This window comes from Pituophis catenifer, unplaced genomic scaffold (assembly GCF_029215685.1).
Source record: "Pituophis catenifer annectens isolate HBS135680 unplaced genomic scaffold, rPitCat1.0.hap2 SCAF_3, whole genome shotgun sequence".
NCBI classification, from domain to species: Eukaryota; Metazoa; Chordata; class Lepidosauria; order Squamata; family Colubridae; genus Pituophis; species Pituophis catenifer.
This window is the reverse complement of record NW_027256883.1, coordinates 162,243,977-162,262,563: the sequence shown is the minus strand read 5'-3', so window position 1 is coordinate 162,262,563 and position 18,587 is coordinate 162,243,977. Positions and strand designations below refer to the sequence as shown.

The following is an 18,587-nucleotide window of genomic DNA, read 5'->3' as shown; positions in this document are numbered from 1 at the left end:
GGAAAGGATTAAATCTATCTCTTCTAAATAGAAGGGAGCTCATAAAAGTTCTTCCTGCCCCACAAAGCCATTCTGACCAGCCATCTTCAAGCTGATGAGTGGGGCAATAATAGGCAACAGATAAGATGCTATTTGGCAGCCGAAGTTTAAAACATAGAGAAAAAGTAGTGCTTCAAAGCTAGCCCAGAAAAGCTGAGCCAAGCTAAAAAGTGAGAGCTTCCTGATGCAAAACAAAGCAAAGGCAAATGATAGCACCAGCAACCAATCTACCAGCAAGAAATTGGTGGTACAACCAGATTCCTGCTTTATAACCAAGGTCAACTCTATTTTTACCTACATTCTTTCTTCCCCATCCCCCACCCCCAATAATGGATATGGCATATGCAAGACTTTTAAGAATCCATATTAGGTATACTTTAGAGGTTTTTTTAAAATTTTTATGTTAAGATTTTTTTATCTTGCCTTTATTATTTTTATAAATAACTCAAGAGTGTGAAGGGCTGGTCATTTGTCTCCTTCAAATGAGATCAAAGAAGAGGAACATGATCCACAGTATATGATCCACTATTTGCAGATCAGTTAGAAGATGTACTGTTTTACCATAACCAGCCAGCCAGAAGTAGAAGGCCCCTTCCAGCATCACAGTTGATTTAATAAAGAGGCAGTTACATCAACAGCTTTAGCAACAGTACTAGACATTTTGTAGACAGGCAGTCTATGATCAATTAACCACCTTTCTTATACATTATAAAATAAATAAGTCTATCTGAACAGATGCAGCTTTGAGATACCCAGTGTTACAAAAAAGGTTATAACAATTATGACGACTTATGCTGAAGATAGTACATGGTAACTTGTTCTTTCCCGTCAGCTTCATCTTTGGTAACTAAGAAAACTAGTTAGACTTTATCATGAAATACTTTTCTAGCTATCAAAAAAAGATGGACTCAACAGTCCCACTGTACTGGAGGTGAATAAAGTTAGAGAAAATCCAAATATCCAGGTTCAAAATACACATTGTACTCCTGTGCTTTGGTTAATAGTTTTACATTGTTCTTGTTTCCCATGTATTCTCTGCCAGTGACGAGTTGTTACTATGAAATAGTTGATGAAATAGAAGGGGAAAAGTACTCATTTGAAGTCAATGCATATAACTGAAGGGAAGGGGTTTCATCCATAGCAGTGGTTCTCAACCTTCCTAATGCCGCGATCCTTTAATACAGTTCCTCATGTTGTGGTGACCCCCAACCAGGGGTGGGTTCTAAATTTTTTTACTACCGGTTCTGTGGGCGTGGCTTATTTTGTGGGTGTGGCTTGGAGGTCATGTGACTGGGTGGGCGTGGCTAGCTGGTCATGTGACCGGGTGGCCATGGCTATGTGTATAGGGACTACCCAGAGGGTTGAAAAAAGTGATTTCTGACAGGTCCTCGCACTTTTGACTGGTCCTCACACTTATGACCATCCTCACATTTATGCCCGTGCAGCATTCTTACTACCTTTTTTGTATATTAATCAATATGAACATGAATATTCCAATTATTTCCATGCAATCCAATTTCTTACAAATCAATTAATTATATTTACCAATAATAATAAACCAAATAATTTCCCCCCTATATTCCTCCAAACCACAACTTAACCATTTCTGCTTTCAACACAATATACAATTAATAGTATCTCAATTATTACAATTCCCTAGTTAAATAGAGCTTTTTTTCTTTTGTCTTTTAAAATCTTGAACTCTCCTCTTTTGCCCTAAATTTCCCATTGTTTGCACCTACCTTTTTTGGTGAGGAAAAAGAAAAGAAATCTGCCTGCCTAATTTTCCAAGGTTGCAGCAACAGCAAAGCCAACAGCCTGCTTTACATTCAGTTTCGTTTTTCAGCATAGCTAGGGGAAAAAAAATCTGCTCCAGCAGAGCAAGCAGCAGAGCAAAACAGCTGAGAGCAAATCAGCTGAGAGTTGGGAGCCGATCTAATCAAGGGCTAATTAGCCTATGCTGAAGCTCCGTGGGCCAATAAAATTACAAAAAAACACCGAACTGTTTGTTAAATTGCTGGCTCACCCGCCCCTCGCCCACCACTATTTATTGGCAATAAATAGTGGTGCGGAGGGGCGGGGCAAGCCAGCAATTTAACAAATGGTTCGGCTGAACCCCCTAGAACCGGCAGAATCCCACCACTGACTATAGGGCGGCCCTTTGAAGCCCCGCGGCAAGAATTTAAACAGTTTTTTTTCCTCTAGCCATCAGCTGGGACTCAGGAGGCAGCAATAGATTGGGAGTGGGCGGGGTAAATGAACGGCTGGCGATCCAACAGAGCAGAGAGTGAGGGTGAGTGAAAGCATGTGGGGGCTTTGGCGACCCCTGTGAAATGGCCGTTCGACCCCCAAAGGGGTTGCGACCCCCAGGTTGAGAACCGCTGATCCATAGGATAGGAAGAAGTCTTAGGTCCTACTTTCTAGCTATTGGAAGTGGGGATCCTTTCTGTTGGATTCATCTTCATTACCAGAAAGGTACTTTGTGCTACAATAACTATTTAACAGGTGTGGTTATTTAACTTTTCTGCAGTTATTTTTTAATAGAATGGAATGGAATGGAATTTGAATTCTAGAAAGACTCAGATCATGCTGAGTATTGAACCTCTGACTTATATATTACTCTTTTAAGAGTGTCATGCACTTTATTTTTATGGGCGCAACTCATTGTGCCCACATGACATCCCTCCTGCGCGAGCTGCACTGGCTCCCAGTGGTCTTCTGGGTGCGATTCAAGGTGTTGGTCACCACCTTTAAAGCGCTCCATGGCATAGGACCTGGGTACCTTCGAGACCGACTTCTGCCACCAATAGCCTCCCACTGGCCAGTTCGCTCCCACAGAGAGGGTCTCCTCAGGGTGCCATCGGCCAAGTTATGTCGGCTGGCGACACCCAGGGGGAGGGCCTTCTCTGTGGGAGCCCCAGCCCTGTGGAATGAACTGCCCCCGGAAGTGCGTAAGATCTCTGACGTCCGGGTATTTTGCTGTGCACTCAAGACCCTGTTGTTCCGTCAGGTCGGGCTATCAACATAATTTTAAATTGGGTGTTTTAAATTTCTGGGGTTTTAAATTGAGCCGAATTATTTAATAATTTTAAATTATTTTAATTGATGTTTGTCTTGTGCTTTTAATAGGCTGTACACTGCCCTGAGTCCTTCGGGAGAAGGGCAGTATAGAAATAAAATTATTCTTATTCTTATTCGCTTTTTCATAGCTGGCAAAATACTGTTTTATGTGAACAAAGTTTCAGTATTGTATATCTAGTGTACACAAAAGCAATCAAGTAATATCAGTCTTAACCTGATACTAGCTGTTGTGGGCTACTTTGGTTTATTTATTCTATTGCTGCTGTTTCAGACAATGAAATCTATGAAATGAATAACCAAATTGTGAAAATGGTACTTGGTTGTTGAGAATTGGAAGTGTAGTAATTCACCATTGGGCATGTGGGAATCTGTGTACTTCATAGAATATTTCTCGTCTTTTGCTCTTTAAAACATAGCAAAACAAAATGGTTTGGATTCTTTGACAGTATTAGTAAGAACAGACCTAATTTTATTAATTCAGGTACTGTATCTAACTTACAAATGTATATGAAAAATTCCTTTACATTTCGGTAACAGTAAAATTATTTTTATTGATCTCTTTAAAAATACCTTTGTATCAATTTATTTATGAAATAAGTTATTGAACAAGACCATCATCTAAATAACAATTTAAGAATAGATATATTCAGTTATGGTGCAATATTGACAATGAGTTTTTAATTTATTCCATTTTGAGAAGTTGATTAGATGGACAAATTGTTCATCCTATTGTTTTACAGTGTTGTGATCAGTGTTCCTTTATTCTTTCATTTCTGTGTGGTAGCATGGATGGATTTCGGGTAGTGAAACTCAATGAAGTAATTCGTCAGATGGATGTAGTCATAACCTGCACAGGTAAAGCATTCTGAGAAAGACAAGTACTGTTCCTATTTTAAATTAATGTTATTTCCCCAGCAGTGAAATTTTAAAATTGTTTTTCTATTTTTGGATGGTTAAAGATTAGATTCCCCTACTCAAAGTTCAGCATTAAAATAATGTATGAATCTTCAAAATGTTGGGAAATATTAGTTATGTAACTTGCTGTTTTGTTCTATATGTAAAATTTGGAATTAAAAATGTAGGGACAGGCAAGGAAAAATAGGATAGCTAAAGTAAATCATCAGCTTGCTATAGATGCCTTTTTTCAATGTAGGGAATAAGAATGTGGTGACTAGAGAACATTTGGATCGAATGAAGAATAGTTGCATTGTATGTAACATGGGACATTCCAACACTGAAATTGATGTGGTAAGTATTTATTATCCTTGGTTTCTCTTTTCTCTTCTCCCAATGAAATCTTGTAGTTAAACCTCTCTGAATGTTTCCTTTCTTAGGCTAGTCTTCGTACCCCAGAACTTACATGGGAGCGGGTACGTTCTCAGGTGGATCATGTAATCTGGCCTGATGGCAAAAGAGTTGTTCTACTAGCTGAGGTATGTGTAGAAAGATTCAGGTATGTCTTAAACTATTTCTCAAGATCCAAGATAATGAAAAATAGCATGGTGGTGTATCTAGCTATAAATGATTACAAATAAGAATAAATTATTCTGGCAAACAATTATGGAACTGAAACAAAAAGCATGTACAGAAAGTTTTTTCTGTACAATTCAGGGTATTTCAATTATGCAGAAATGTAAAGCCAACAAGATCGATGTGGATGTGAGCCTTATTTCTAGATTATGTGGTCTCTTTTGGGTTCAGTTAATCTTCACATCTGAAATTGATTATTTTCCCAATGATGAGTTAATTTCCTTACATCCAAACTATATAGACTATCTCAGTTTTTCCGGATTTAAAAGATTTAAGATATTATTTAATAATTTCAGATCAACTCTACATTTCTTGTCAGTAGGTACCCTGTTTCCCCCAAAATAAGACATCTCCTGATAATAAGCCCAATTGTGCTTTTGAGGGCATGGCAATAGGGCCAAGCGCTTATTTCAGGGTTCAAAAAAATATAAGACAGGGTCTTATTTTCGGGGAAACACGGTATTTGGTAAAGTAAATTGAAACTAAAATATTGTCCTCAGTTTTAATGGCTCTAATCCATGTTGACCACTTACAATTATTTCAGAGTCTTGTTTTTGTTTTTAACATAGGGGCGACTTCTCAATCTAAGCTGTTCAACTGTTCCTACTTTTGTCCTGTCCATTACGGCTACCACTCAGGTATTCAGTTGCCAATACTTAACTTAGACACTTTGCCTTAGTCTGCATTTGCAATGTATTGATTGTGAAGAAAGAAAATAGAAGAAATCTATACATAATATAGATTATCTGTAGTATTAGCCTACATATGAAACCATCATTCCATTCCATTCCCCGAATTGTCTTCTTTAAAGGCAGTTAATTGTGCATTGTTTTGGTACTTATGCCTTTGAAAACATACTTGATTTGTATATACTTGATCCCTGGGGCGCCCTTTTCCGGCGCATGCTCCAAGATGGCGGCGACCAAGTGAGCTCCGTTTCGGGGATGGGAGAGTTGCCGGTCGCCAGGGTCTTCAGGAGCCTTCCTGTCCATCTCCGGCTCCAGTCCCAGTGAGGGGAGCATCCGCCCTGCCTGTTGAGGGCTTTTTCGCCCTCCGGAACGTCTGGGCAGGGCTGGACGACACCGCGAGAGATGGGGCGATGGGCCTGGCCGCGGCAGCTGTTTCCGGTGTCGGGGGGAAGCGGAGGCCAAGGCATCCGGCGGCGGGCGGCGTTCGTGCGGCGGCGGCTTGGAAGTGCCTCCCCCTCGCTCCCTATAGCCCTCTGGATCCCTGGGGCGCCCTTTTCCGGCGTTTTCGGGGGCCCCGGTGCACCTTGGGAGCTTGGGGTGCTTGGGGTGCTTGGTTGCGAGCTGGCGACGACGGCGGCGACGGCGGCGGTGGCAGTGGCTGACATGGACCGGCCGGCCAGAGAAACAGCCTGGCAGCAGGTTGATGGAGGAGAAGCTAACAGCCTCACCCCTAAGACTACCATCTGTGATTACTGTGATGACTGTGATTACTGTGATGGGGTGTTTTTAGAACTAAGCTGTGACTGGGGGGTTGTGGAAATTGGGCTGGAGAGACAGGAGGCTGACCATGGTTTGGTTGCTTGGTCGCCTCGGGTGGCCTCTCCTCCCCCCCCCTTTCCCCCCAGGTAAGGGTGGGTGTTGACCTTAATGGTCAACCACCCCTGGATTGGGCTTTCCTGTCTTGCTACTCCTACTCTCACCTTAAGGAAGATCTTGTGCCCGTGGGTCTATTATCATCTTATTAATATCTTTATTATTACCATCGTTATTAACATCTACACTTTGGACACTTTGGACCTTTATTATGCTCCACTCATACCCTCGCTGGTTGGAGAGACTGTGCACCATTTGAGAGAGCTGAGGGATTTTCCACATCCCAACGGAGAGGATAGAACACTGCTCCCGTCAACTTTGTAACGGGACCGGCCATCGTGAGAGGATGGTTGGCCATTAACCTCTGTTGGAGAAAAAGAACATTGGACCCTCTCCCTGTCGTGAGAGGACAGTGGAGTCCAGCCCTATAAATGGATATTTTGTGACCTTTATGCTCAGTTATCCCTTGGACTATGATAGATTCCCGGACTGGCTTTTCTTTTCCCATCTTTGGCTCGGTTGATGTTCCAAAAAACCGACCTTCTTGCGCTGCGAGACTCCCCCCTCTCACAGGCCTGGCCCTCCACGTTATCGAGGGCCTATCTTGATGACGGGCTTTGGGACCCCGAGAGATGGCATGCAGCAAAGAGGGGGCTGAGGGGTTTTTTAGCTAAATTTTTAAGGAAAATTTTAAGGGGACCCGGGAGGATGGGTGGGAGTTGTAAAAGTGGACCTGGGGGGGTCCAGATAGCGACTGTGCGGGATGAGGGGTTGATTAGCTGCAGCAGAGGGGTCGTGACAGGAAATGTAACTGGGGGGCAGGGGGACGATAGAAAGGGCTGTGTAATTGAAATCATGAGTGGGAGGGGCAGGTACGACGGGCGCAGGGGGTCATATCAAGTGTCGGGGGTGCGCACGCGCTGTCTCCGAGCGATTGCGCACTCCGGCCCCCAATGCGTGACTCGTGTCCTGGGTTGTGTAGAGCCTCAGGCCCAGGGTCTGCGGCTGATGTTATGTAATGCCAGGTCGGTGGTTAATAAGGCCCCCCTCATCTGTGATCTTATTTCGGAGGGGGGTGCAGACCTGGCAGGTATTACGGAGACCTGGTTGGGCCAAGAGGGGGGGGTCCCCCTCGTAGAGATGTGCCCGCCAGGTTTCCGTGCATTTCATCAGCCAAGGGCCCAGGGGAGGGGTGGGGGAGTGGCGGTGATCATTAGGGAGAGTCTTTGTCCGAGGGAGACCACTGTTCCTCAGATAGCCGGATGTGAGTCCCTTTGTGTGAAGTGGGGCCGTGCGGTGCAGATGGGTTTGCTGACTACGTACCTGGCTCCCTGCCACGTGGCAGCGACCCTGCCCGAGCTACTCGACGTCATTGCCGGGGTGGCGGTCGATACCCCCAGACTTATTGTCATGGGGGATTTCAACCTCCCATCCGCAGGTGAGGCGTCAGAGGTGGCTCGGGAGTTCATGGCTTCCATGACGGCCTTGGACCTGACCCAGTTAGTTCAAGGCCCCACTCACATAGGGGGACACACTCTGGACCTGATTTTTATCTCTGGTCAGTGGTTGAATGATCTTGGTAGAGGGGAACTAGATATTAAACCCTTGTCATGGACAGATCATTCACTCCTTCAACTAGACTTTCCTACCGCCTCCCCCCACCGCAGGGAGACGGAACCGACCAGATGGTTCCGTCCCAGGCGCCTGATGGATCCCGAAAGGTTCCTGACGGAGCTTGGGCCGTTTCCTGAGACTCTAACACACGACTCGACTGAAGAGCTGGTGGCCGCCTGGGAAAGGGCGGCCGCCGGAGCTTTGGATCGCGTCGTGCCTTTGCGGCCTCTGACCCGATGCCGATCTCAATTAGCTCCTTGGTTCTCTGAGGAGCTGAGAGAGATGAAGCGTCGGAAAAGACGCCTAGAGAGCATTTGGAGGACTAGTCAATCCGATTCCGACCGGACACAGGTGAGGTCCTATATCAAGACCTACCTAGTGGCGATAAAAGCGGCAAAATCTAACCATTTTTCCGCTCTTATCGCATCTGCAGAGAACCGCCCAGCCGCCCTGTTTAGGGTGACCCACTCCCTTCTTCGGGGGGGAGTGCGGGAAGATCCCTTGCAGGGTCGTGCTGAGGATTTTGTGCAATTCCTGCACGATAAAGTCGCTCGGATTCGGGATGGCTTGGACTCCGATTGGATGAGTCCACGGGAGGAGACCGGGGCAGGCCTTGAGAATGTTATCTGGGAGGAGTTTGATCCTGTGACTCCCGAGGATGTGGACAGGGTTCTGGGTAAGATTAGTGCCGCCACGTGTTTATTGGACCCGTGTCCCTCCTGGTTGGTACTGGCCTCCCGGGAGGTTACACGAGGCTGGCTCCAGGGGATTATAGGTGCTTCTTTGGGTGAGGGTGCCTTTCCTGCTGCCTTGAAAGAGGCGGTAGTGAGGCCCCTCCTCAAGAAGCCTTCCCTGGACCCGGCTGAATTAGCCAACTATCGTCCAGTCTCCAACCTTCGTTTTGTGGCGAAGGTTGTTGAGAGCGTGGTGGCACGACAACTTCCCCGGCACCTGGATGAAGCTATCTATCTAGACCCGTACCAGTCGGGCTTCAGGCAGGGGTACAGCACAGAAACGGCATTGGTCGCGTTGGTGGATGATCTCTGGAGGGCTCGGGACAGGGGTTGCTCCTCTGTCCTAGTCCTATTAGATCTCTCAGCGGCTTTTGATACCATCGACCATGGTATCATGCTGCAGCGGTTGAGGGGGTTAGGAATAGGGGGCACCGTTTTGCGGTGGTTCTCCTCCTTCCTCTCCGACCGCTCGCAGTTCGTGTTGGCAGGGGGGCAGAGGTCGACCTCGAGGCGTCTCGCATGGGGAGTGCCGCAAGGGTCGGTCCTCTCGCCCCTCCTGTTCAACATTTATGTGAAGCCGCTGGGTGAGATCATCCGTGGTTTTGGAGTGAAGTGTCATCTGTACGCTGACGATACCCAGCTGTACATCTCCACCCCAGACCACCCCAACGATGCCCTTGATGTGATGTCCCGCTGCCTGGAGGCCGTGCGGGCCTGGATGGGGAGGAACAGGCTCAGACTCAACCCCTCCAAGACCGAGTGGCTGTGGCTCCCGGCGCCCCGATATAGTCAGCAGGTGCCATCGCTGACTATTGGGGGTGAATCTTTACCCCCCACGGAGAGGGCTCGCAATCTGGGTGTCCTCCTGGATGCACGGCTGTCTTTAGAAGAGCATATGACGGCCGTGGCCAGGGGGGCCTTTTATCAGGTTCGCCTGATTCGCCAGTTGCAGCCCTTTCTGGATCGGGACGCCCTGCGCACGGTCACTCATGCCCTTGTTACTTCCCGGTTGGACTATTGTAATGCTCTCTACATGGGGCTCCCCTTGAAGAGCGCTCGGAAGCTCCAACTGGTCCAGAATGCGGCCGCGCGGGTGGTTATGGGCGCAACCCGTTATGCCCATGTGACACCCCTCCTGCGCGAGCTGCACTGGCTCCCGGTGGTCTTCCGGGTGCGATTCAAGGTGTTGGTTACCACCTTTAAAGCGCTCCATGGCATAGGACCCGGGTACCTCCGAGACCGTCTTCTGCCACCAATAGCCTCCCACCGACCAGTTCGTTCCCACAGAGAGGGTCTCCTCAGGGTGCCGTCAGCCAAGTTATGTCGGCTGGCGACGCCCAGGGGGAGGGCCTTCTCTGTGGGAGCCCCAGCCCTGTGGAATGAACTGCCCCCGGAAATTCGTAAGATATCTGACCTCCGGGTGTTTCGCTGCGCTTTGAAGACCCTGTTGTTCCGCCAGGCCGGACTATCAATACAATAGTTTTAAATTGGGGTATTTAAATTTATTGGGGTTTTAAATTTGAGCCATTTATTTAATTATTTTAAATTTTATATCATTGTTTTGTTTGTGTTTTTAAATAGGCTGTACACCGCCCTGAGTCCTTCGGGAGAAGGGCGGTATAGAAATAAAATTATTATTATTATTATTATTATTATTATATTCAGCTGGTTCCATCGCTGACTATTGGGGGCGAGATCTTGGTCCCCTCAGAGAGGGCTCGCAACTTGGGTGTTCTCCTGGATGCACAGCTGTCTTTGGAAGATCATATGACGGCCGTGGCCAGGCGAGCTTTTTATCAGGTTCACCTGATATACCAGTTGCGTCCCTTTCTGGACCGGGATGCCCTGCACACGGTCACTCATGCCCTCGTTCCATCCCGTCTGGACTACTGTAACGCTCTCTACATGGGGCTCCCCTTGAAGAGCACTCGGAGGTTCCAACTGATCCAGAATGCGGCCACGCGGGTGATTATGGGGGCGACTCATCGTACCCACGTGACACCTCTCCTGCACGAGCTGCACTGGCTCCCGGTGGTCTTCTGGGTGCGATTCAAGGTGTTGGTCACCATCTTTAAAGTGCTCCATGGCTTAGAACCGGGATATATACGAGACCGCCTTCTGCCATCGACAGCCTCCCACCGGCCAATACACTCCCACAGAGAGGGGCTCCTCAGGGTGCCGTCGGCCAATGTCGACTGGCGACGCCCAGGGCGAGAGCCTTCTCTGTGAGGGCACCAGCCCTCTGGAATGAGCTGCCCCTAGATGTGCGTATGATCCCTGACCTGCACACCTTTCGCCGCGCCCTGAAGACCCTCTTGTTTCAACAAGCCGGGCTGGCCTAATATGAATATGAATTTTAATGGGTGTATGTTAGTTTTAATTTGTGGGCCAAATTTTTGTATATTTGATTTAATGGTTTTTAAATTTTGTAAATTTTATGTGTTTTAATATGGCTGTACACCGCCCTGAGTCCTTCGGGAGAAGGGCGGTATAGAAGTCTAATAAAAGTAAAGTAAAGTAAAGTATATTAAGAGGGAGAGCTTTTTTGTGTTAAATAGATTCAGTTACATATCTTAATTCAAATAATTACAGTTAACTTAACATGTTCTCATTTTTCCCAAATCACTGCTTGTGCATTTTGGGCAAAATATAGATATTAATCACTTCCCTTTCATTTAGAATGTATTGTGTCTAAAATTAAAAAAAAAATCCATCTGTCTGATGATCTACATATATAATAGTACTTTAGCACTTTCTTCAGTTATCGATAAATGCTAGGAGTCTCACAATCCAGCATTTAAAGTATATTTAATATTTCTAAATAAATGTCTTTATCACTGGCCATATCAGAGCCTCAATATAAACTCTGCAGTTATTGTTAATTTCAGCATCTCTCTGATCTTAATAGGCTTTGGCTTTGATTGAGCTTTACAATGCTCCTGAGGGAAGATACAAACAAGATGTATATCTGTTGCCTAAGAAGATGGGTAAGCAAATAATCTGTGACTTCTTAAGTATAATCCATTGATTATTGAACAATAGCTTCTGTATTGAAAGAGACTTGAAATGTAAGCCATATCTGTTTGGTATACTTGTGATTTGTATTACCTACCCATTTAATATTAGACCATTGAGCTTTAAGCCATTTTAATTCTAGTGTTTTTATAAATAGTTATTTTAATCAAAAGTATTTAATTACTTTTTATTTAGTGCATTTGTACTTTATTATCCAGATTCTGAACTTAATATAAACTTGGCATGGAATTAAAACTGTCATAGTAGGATATGTATTTAAAAGAGCTGCCATCACCAAAATAAGAAATTTGAAAAAAGGAAATTGCATAAAATCTGAGGAAATTGCATAAATAATTGTTTTCATGGGGCACTAATAAGTTGCTGATTAGTACATTAATGAAACATCTTCAGTTTAGATCTTAGATAAGAATTAGAATTTTTTTAAATTCAATATTGAGTTTAGACTGGGAAGTATCAAGATCTTTTTACCTCTTAAATCATTTCCATTTCAAAATCAAAATGTAAAAAAATAAAAAGATCCATATTAGAATGATGAGGGAACAAAAGTCAAGAAAATACTCAGTGTATTATCCTTCTGCCTCAGTGTTTATGCAATCTGTAATAATGGCTCTGCTAGACCTTGCAGATGGCCTCATCTAGAGACCAATGATGGAGAGGACTATTTTCCAGATCAGCTTCTTAAAAGCTTTGTGGCAGTATAAACAATTTTTTAAAAAAACAGCTTAAACTAATAGCTATCTGTTTTTGACCTTCCTAGATGAATATGTTGCCAGCTTGCATCTGCCATCATTTGACGCTCATCTGACAGAACTAACAGATGATCAAGCAAAATATTTGGGACTCAATAAGAATGGGCCCTTCAAACCAAACTATTATAGGTAAGATCTCCATGAGTTAAAATGAGAAAGAGACTTAATGGCTGTCCTTTGTTACAACAGAATAAATAGACTAGTGTCATCATTTCTCAGTGATAAGCTATTGTTGTTGGCTTTTTTATCTTTCCCAGCCTAACCCTGATAATGTGGTTATAAAAGCTGAAATGTTTATTTAAACATAGATAAAATGTAAAACAAATTGGCTTGTTTACAGTGCCAACTATGGGTTGTTGGTTTTTGTTTTTTTTTTGCATTGAACAAAGAAAGATTACATTTGGCAACAAATTTGATGCACAAAGGGTACTTGGTCTTGCACTCTGATTAACTTTGTCTTTTTTTTTTTTGTCCTTTGCTATAGGTACTAATGGACCATAATGCTGAAGAACCAGACCACATAATATACACAAGAGCTTTAGCAGAAATATTTTTAAATAACTTTTTGTGTGTCACTTTGGAAGACTTTTGTTTTATTCATGTGATTATATTATCCTGTCCAGTTCTTTTTAATATTTCCCTGTCTCAGTATTGATCCTGCAAACAATTTGGGATTCCTTGCTACACCGCCACAGAAGTAATGTGGTTTTAATTCTCTTCCTCTGGTACTGGGGAGAGGATTTCCATTGGTGATGTGGGGCATTCTCTTCATGTGATTTTGTTTTTTAATTTAAAAATTTCAGAGCACCTTAGTTGTAGCTGGTAGAACTGCAGAATATTAAGAGTACTATTTTTTCTGTGTGAAAATTAATTGCAAATTCTAAATTGCCTTAATGAGCCCCTATTTATTAGCTGCTACATTAGTGTTCCTTCTCCTCCATGGGAACAGACTTGACACCTTGTGGCCAGTTGGGTTATAGGTGTATATTCCACAAATGCCTAATCTTCATTCTTTATGTGGAAAAATGTCCTCTTGATTTCAGTAGGACAATATCACCTATTATTTATGATCAATTAAGATATTTTTTCCTACTTCAAGTGTATAACCGCATGCCTGGTTATACTAAATGTAGGCAGTTTTAACTTCTCTTTTTAAGTTGCTAGGGTGCTAAACTGAATTGAAATGGATATAGCTATCCATTTTTATAGCATTTGAATTTTCAATTATTTTATTTTATTTTTGCTGTTTAAACCAAGATGTACCCATATCATATTCTTAAAGGCTGTGGTTTTAAAAAAATAATTTGCTTCTGGTTTGATAAACTAGCAAGACTATTTTAGTTAATACTTAGCAGAATTTTGGGACCACCAACAACCAGATCGGCCCTCTTGAACTGAGATGGCATCTCATGTTCTCCATTCCTTCATTCACATAGCACAGGAAACATTTGCATGATCATTTATGGTAAATTTTAAGATCCTAGGGAGAGTTACTCATTGTGTAAGGCACTTCCCTCCATCTTCAGGCTCCATTTGTACCAAATGAATAGTGAAGGTGGATCCCTTTCCATTGGCACTACTATTTCAAGTGCTCTGCTGCTTTAATTTTTTTATCCTAGTAATTAGTATATTCTATCCAGTTAATATGATGCACTGGTATCTCTCCTGTGAGATTATAGTACAGCCCGGGTTTCATATTATAGTGCCATGAAATGGAGGAGGAGATGGGGAGAGGAGCTTCAGGATTAGGAAAAGCAAATGTTAAGTGAAAGATTAAGTCAAGCCAATTGTTGGGGTCTGATCTGCTGAAGTATCAAGAGATAGCATCAGTGAGCCAGAGATTTTGTGAACATAATGACCAATTTTGATTTTTTTTCCTGCCTTTTTATGTAATCCTTGTGGAAAACTAGATGTAAATATTGAATGTGTCATTATTAGCTCCTTCATAAATTTTGCCCCACTATTGTATGATAAAGACTTTTTGGTAGCTAGTCCTTCACTGAAGAGAGTAAAGCACTTACAATTTGATGAGGACACTGAGACCCCAAACATTTGCACATCCATCATGCTTGCTCTCTGTTTCTAAATGGCTCTCTCAATAAGTATCCAAATAAGTATTTCTTTTTGGCAGTAGCATAGTGACATCTACTAGTCTTGCAGAATGATGCAGGACATTGACTTTTAGTAGAAGAGCTTCTACTAAACTCTGCCTCGAGATGTTCATATTCCCTCAGTTTCAGAATCTGACTTTAAGTATGGCCAGGCCAAATTATTGTTTTCTTGATCGTATGATAATCCCAGCTTAAACAAACATACTTTTTTCCCCAAATATTTCATTGGGATGATATCTTGAATTTATTTTTTACTTTTCACAGCACTCTTACGATTTCTTATAACAGAATTAGGTAAATCCAGCAGAGTGTATTCCAGAAAGGCTTCCAGAAGTTAGGAGGGCTTTTTCATTCCATTTCTCTGCCTCTATGTTGCAATGTCAATAAATATCTTAGCTAAGGGCTCCATCTCTGTATAAGCCATGAAATAAATTCTCATACCTAGCAACACCTCAGTTCAATCAGAGGAGCATGTTATAGCATTAGTCCAGATGGGGATAGGTTTATTTTGTATATGAATGATTTTTAATGAATGCAATATTAATAATCCTTGCAAATGAGCAATAATCATTACGCAAAGTCTGAATAAATGATTAGAAAGCTATCTCTGACCTCAGTATTCTTTTCTTCTGCTTAAGTAATGCCATATTATATTTTACCTCTTTATAACTGGTAACCTATTCATTCTCTTGAACAGAGTAAAATAAATATGGATTGAGGAAGATATACAGGTAGTCCTCAACTTACAACAGTTCATTTAGTGATTGTTCAAAGTTACAATGGCACTGAAAAAAGTGAATTATGACTGTTTTTCACACTTAAGACATTGCAGCATCCCCTTGGTCATGTGATTAAAATTCAGAATTTTGGCAACTGACTCATATTTATAACAGTTGCAGTGTCCCCGGGTCATGTGATCACCTCATACAACCTTCTGGCAAGCAGAGTCAATGGGGATGCCAGATTCACTTAATTACCATGTTATTAACTTAACAACCGCTATGATTCACATTTGTTAAATGAGTTTTGCCCCATTTTACGACCATTCTTGCCATGTGGCAAGAATGGTCGTAAAATGGGGCAAAACTCATTTAACAAATGTTTCACTTAGCAACATAAATTTTGGGTTCTATTGTGAATATAAGTCGAGGACTACCTGTACTATATTTTTCTGCCTTGAAGCATACCTATCCTTTCCTACCGTAGCAAGTTTTGTGAGGAAGAAATAACTTGTGTTATGCTATCCTTGGAAACTACAAAACATCAAGGGAAAATATCAGTGTTTAAATCTTTCTAGAAAACATTTGCAGTAGATCTAAGCTAATTCTCATTCATCCACATGGTTCTTTTCTGTTATTGCTAGTAGTCTTATTATATAGTATATAACTTAATCCAATAACTTAATGAAAATTATTGAAGTTCAGCGAAGATAAGATTTATAGATTGGAAACTGGTTGAATATTCACTTCTATAAAAATATGCTGTTCAAAACAAAGAATATAAATTCATGCTTAACCTAAAACTGTTTTGAATCATCCTCTGCTCATGCTTTTTCAGATAAAATGGTAGGTTTGCCATATCATCTATGTACAGATTGAGATATTATTGAAAAGTCCAGGTTTGTTGTATTAATGGTTTTTTTTAAAGTGGTCTTTCAATTGAGCTGGTGACTTAACAGCTATATCAGTGAAGCAGTTTGCCATGGCCTAAGATTTTACCTTCTGTTTACCCTACCAACCTTAGATTTCATCCTGGCTTCCCATCCAATACTAACCAAGTATTCACCTGCTTAGATCTTCTAGATCAGTTGGGTTAGCTAGATGCTGCCACCTGGCTGAGCAGAAATAAAAATGAAATGTCCTTAAGTTGAACTTGGCTCTTGGTGATGTCATGGAAAAAGTCATGCAGTTTTCTTGGCACCAGTATAGAGGTGGTTCCCACTGCTAACTTCTGAAGTTCTGTGGTGGGTTTTTTTTTTTTTTTCTCAATTTCCCACTCTAGCTTTTCAACTCTGGAATAAGAAATCTATTCTAAAATTTGTTAACATAGTTTATCTGATAAAAACTATAGAAATACAGAAAATGTGATGCAGCATAAAAATCTGCATCTTAATCAATGAACAGGGAATGAAAATGCGGGCTAACAGATTTTAGAGGATGCAACAAGATTCGAAAGTTCTGGGAAATGTAAAATGTCTCATATAAATTCATCTGAAGCAAACATTCTGTTACTATAGGTCGACTCTTAAAGTGGTTCTTTCACCCGGTCTCTGATGATTTTAGGGCCCAGAAAAGTTAATAATAGGCTTTTGGGTTCTAAACTGTAAAGGCCTGTAAAAGCCTTCAGAGGCATGCAAGAGTGATTGGTGGTACAGAAATTTGATAAGTTAAATCTAGAAGATCTTTGCATTTGAGAGTTAAGTGTTAGATTTTTTAAATTTTTTGCAAGACTAAAGAAGTATATGAAACCCTAAAAGAATATGGAGGTCAAAAATTATAAATGAATATTTTGGAGATCCTTTGATAAGAAAAAAGAAATGAGGTACAGAACAATTAGAAATAGAAATGACTTGGGAATCTAAAAAGAAGCGTGAATAGAAGCACTCAGAAGTAACCAGAACTTAGGACTTGATACTGGGAATTTTAAAAACTGCAGCCATAAAACCAAGGATGAATCTGGCCAGTGTAGCAATAGCTTGTCTATGATAAAATGTGGACTTGATTTGGCAGTATCAAGTCAAACTGAGGATTTTGCTTTATATCACGAACATGCTCTCTCTCTACTATCTGTGGCTGAATCCACATTACAAATACTAGTAATTATACTCTTTCTACTGCTTCAAAATTCAGTATAATGTTATAAATGTTGTTCCTACTCCACAAGCCAATGTAATGCATATTTAACATGTGGATGTTTTGGAATGTTGGTTTCTCCTGTACAAGAAAGCATGATCTGAAGGCAAACAGAAGTAACTTGTATTCAACTGCATATTCCACTGTGTGTGAACATCATAAAAATTAGGAAGCAAAAACGTTTTCCCTAAATTGCAGTAATTGTGTAACCATAGTATAAAGAAATCTCAGTTGATTGCAGTCCTATTTCTCAAAATATTCCTTTAGCACACTGACTTTATTCAGCCTCTGGTGTTTTCATTTACCACATCTGTCTGATGCTACACATATACTATTATAGCAATGCTGGTAATATGTTCACATCGAACAGTGTTTCTGTAAGCAATTTCCAGATGTGTAAAACTTTTAACTCCCAGAATTATCCAATCAGCATGCTATTGCAAAGAATTCTGGGAGTTTAAATTAATACATCTGGAATTTGCCCAGATTGGAAAACAACTTAAACTATCAAAAAGAAACAGTAGCCAGGATGTAGTCATATTGTAGCAGCCTGTAAAACAGAAGAGCCAATTAGACACATGCCTCCCCTCCCCCCCAGCACTTTATACATTTTGTAAAAGAATTTTTCCAGCGTACATTTGAACCGGAGACCATAAAAACACATACCTGTTTATTGACAAAGCTGGAGGCAAAGACAAGTTTTAAGAGGTAAATAAGCCATATTATCCCAAATTATATTTCAAACATGCTCCTTTTGCTGCCAGCAAAACAGATTATTCAGCAGGATTGTGAAGTGATACAGATTTGAAGAGCAAAATGTAATTTGGTAGACATATTCAGCAGCTTTCAGGGAACACTGTAAAGCAATGTATCTTCTCCCAAAACTGCCTGCACATCACATTTCACCCTTCAAATCCAGGTCACTATACAGCCATATTTTATGGTACTGCTACTTTCTTTGGAACTTGAAAACTTTATAATATAGCCTTTAAGAAGCACATATGAATAAATAAAAACTTTTTCATCATCTGGTATACCTAAAGCTTGACTTCCAGTAAGTTTCCCTCTGCCTAGAAATATAAAAGCCTAGTGTTAACAAAATGTCTTATCACTTAATTGCGAATTGGGTGTTAACAGATGAATTAACTCTTCATAGCTGCAAAATAAAAGGCACAAAATTTTGAGCTCCGTTAAACGCTTACATTTAATCAGAAAGTACTCTACTAATATAGGTACAATATCTCTCTTGGTGTGTGTGTATTAGCCCAATTTCAAATAC

At 41.8% G+C, this 18,587-nt stretch overlaps 1 protein-coding gene and 1 long non-coding RNA gene across 4 annotated transcripts in view; one reads left to right on the top strand and one right to left on the bottom strand.

Annotated features, from left to right (window-relative positions):
* The window catches only part of AHCYL1 (adenosylhomocysteinase like 1), a 47,742-nt gene extending 32,682 nt beyond the window's left edge, over nucleotides 1-15,060 (top strand). The window contains exons 11-17 of one of the 2 annotated variants that reach the window (XM_070941431.1): nucleotides 3,905-3,975; nucleotides 4,274-4,368; nucleotides 4,455-4,553; nucleotides 5,220-5,288; nucleotides 11,469-11,547; nucleotides 12,354-12,474; nucleotides 12,830-15,060. In XM_070941431.1, coding sequence (XP_070797532.1) covers nucleotides 3,905-3,975; nucleotides 4,274-4,368; nucleotides 4,455-4,553; nucleotides 5,220-5,288; nucleotides 11,469-11,547; nucleotides 12,354-12,474; nucleotides 12,830-12,836 — 541 coding nt within the window. In that variant the 3' untranslated portion in view covers nucleotides 12,837-15,060. Of the gene's footprint in view, nucleotides 1-3,904; nucleotides 3,976-4,273; nucleotides 4,369-4,454; nucleotides 4,554-5,219; nucleotides 5,289-11,468; nucleotides 11,548-12,353; nucleotides 12,479-12,829 lie in introns of those variants that run through there. The other variant, XM_070941432.1, reaches the window with a different exon arrangement.
* The window catches only part of LOC139315283 (uncharacterized), a 45,164-nt gene that overhangs the window by 25,672 nt on the left and 905 nt on the right, over nucleotides 1-18,587 (bottom strand). The window lies entirely within an intron of this gene.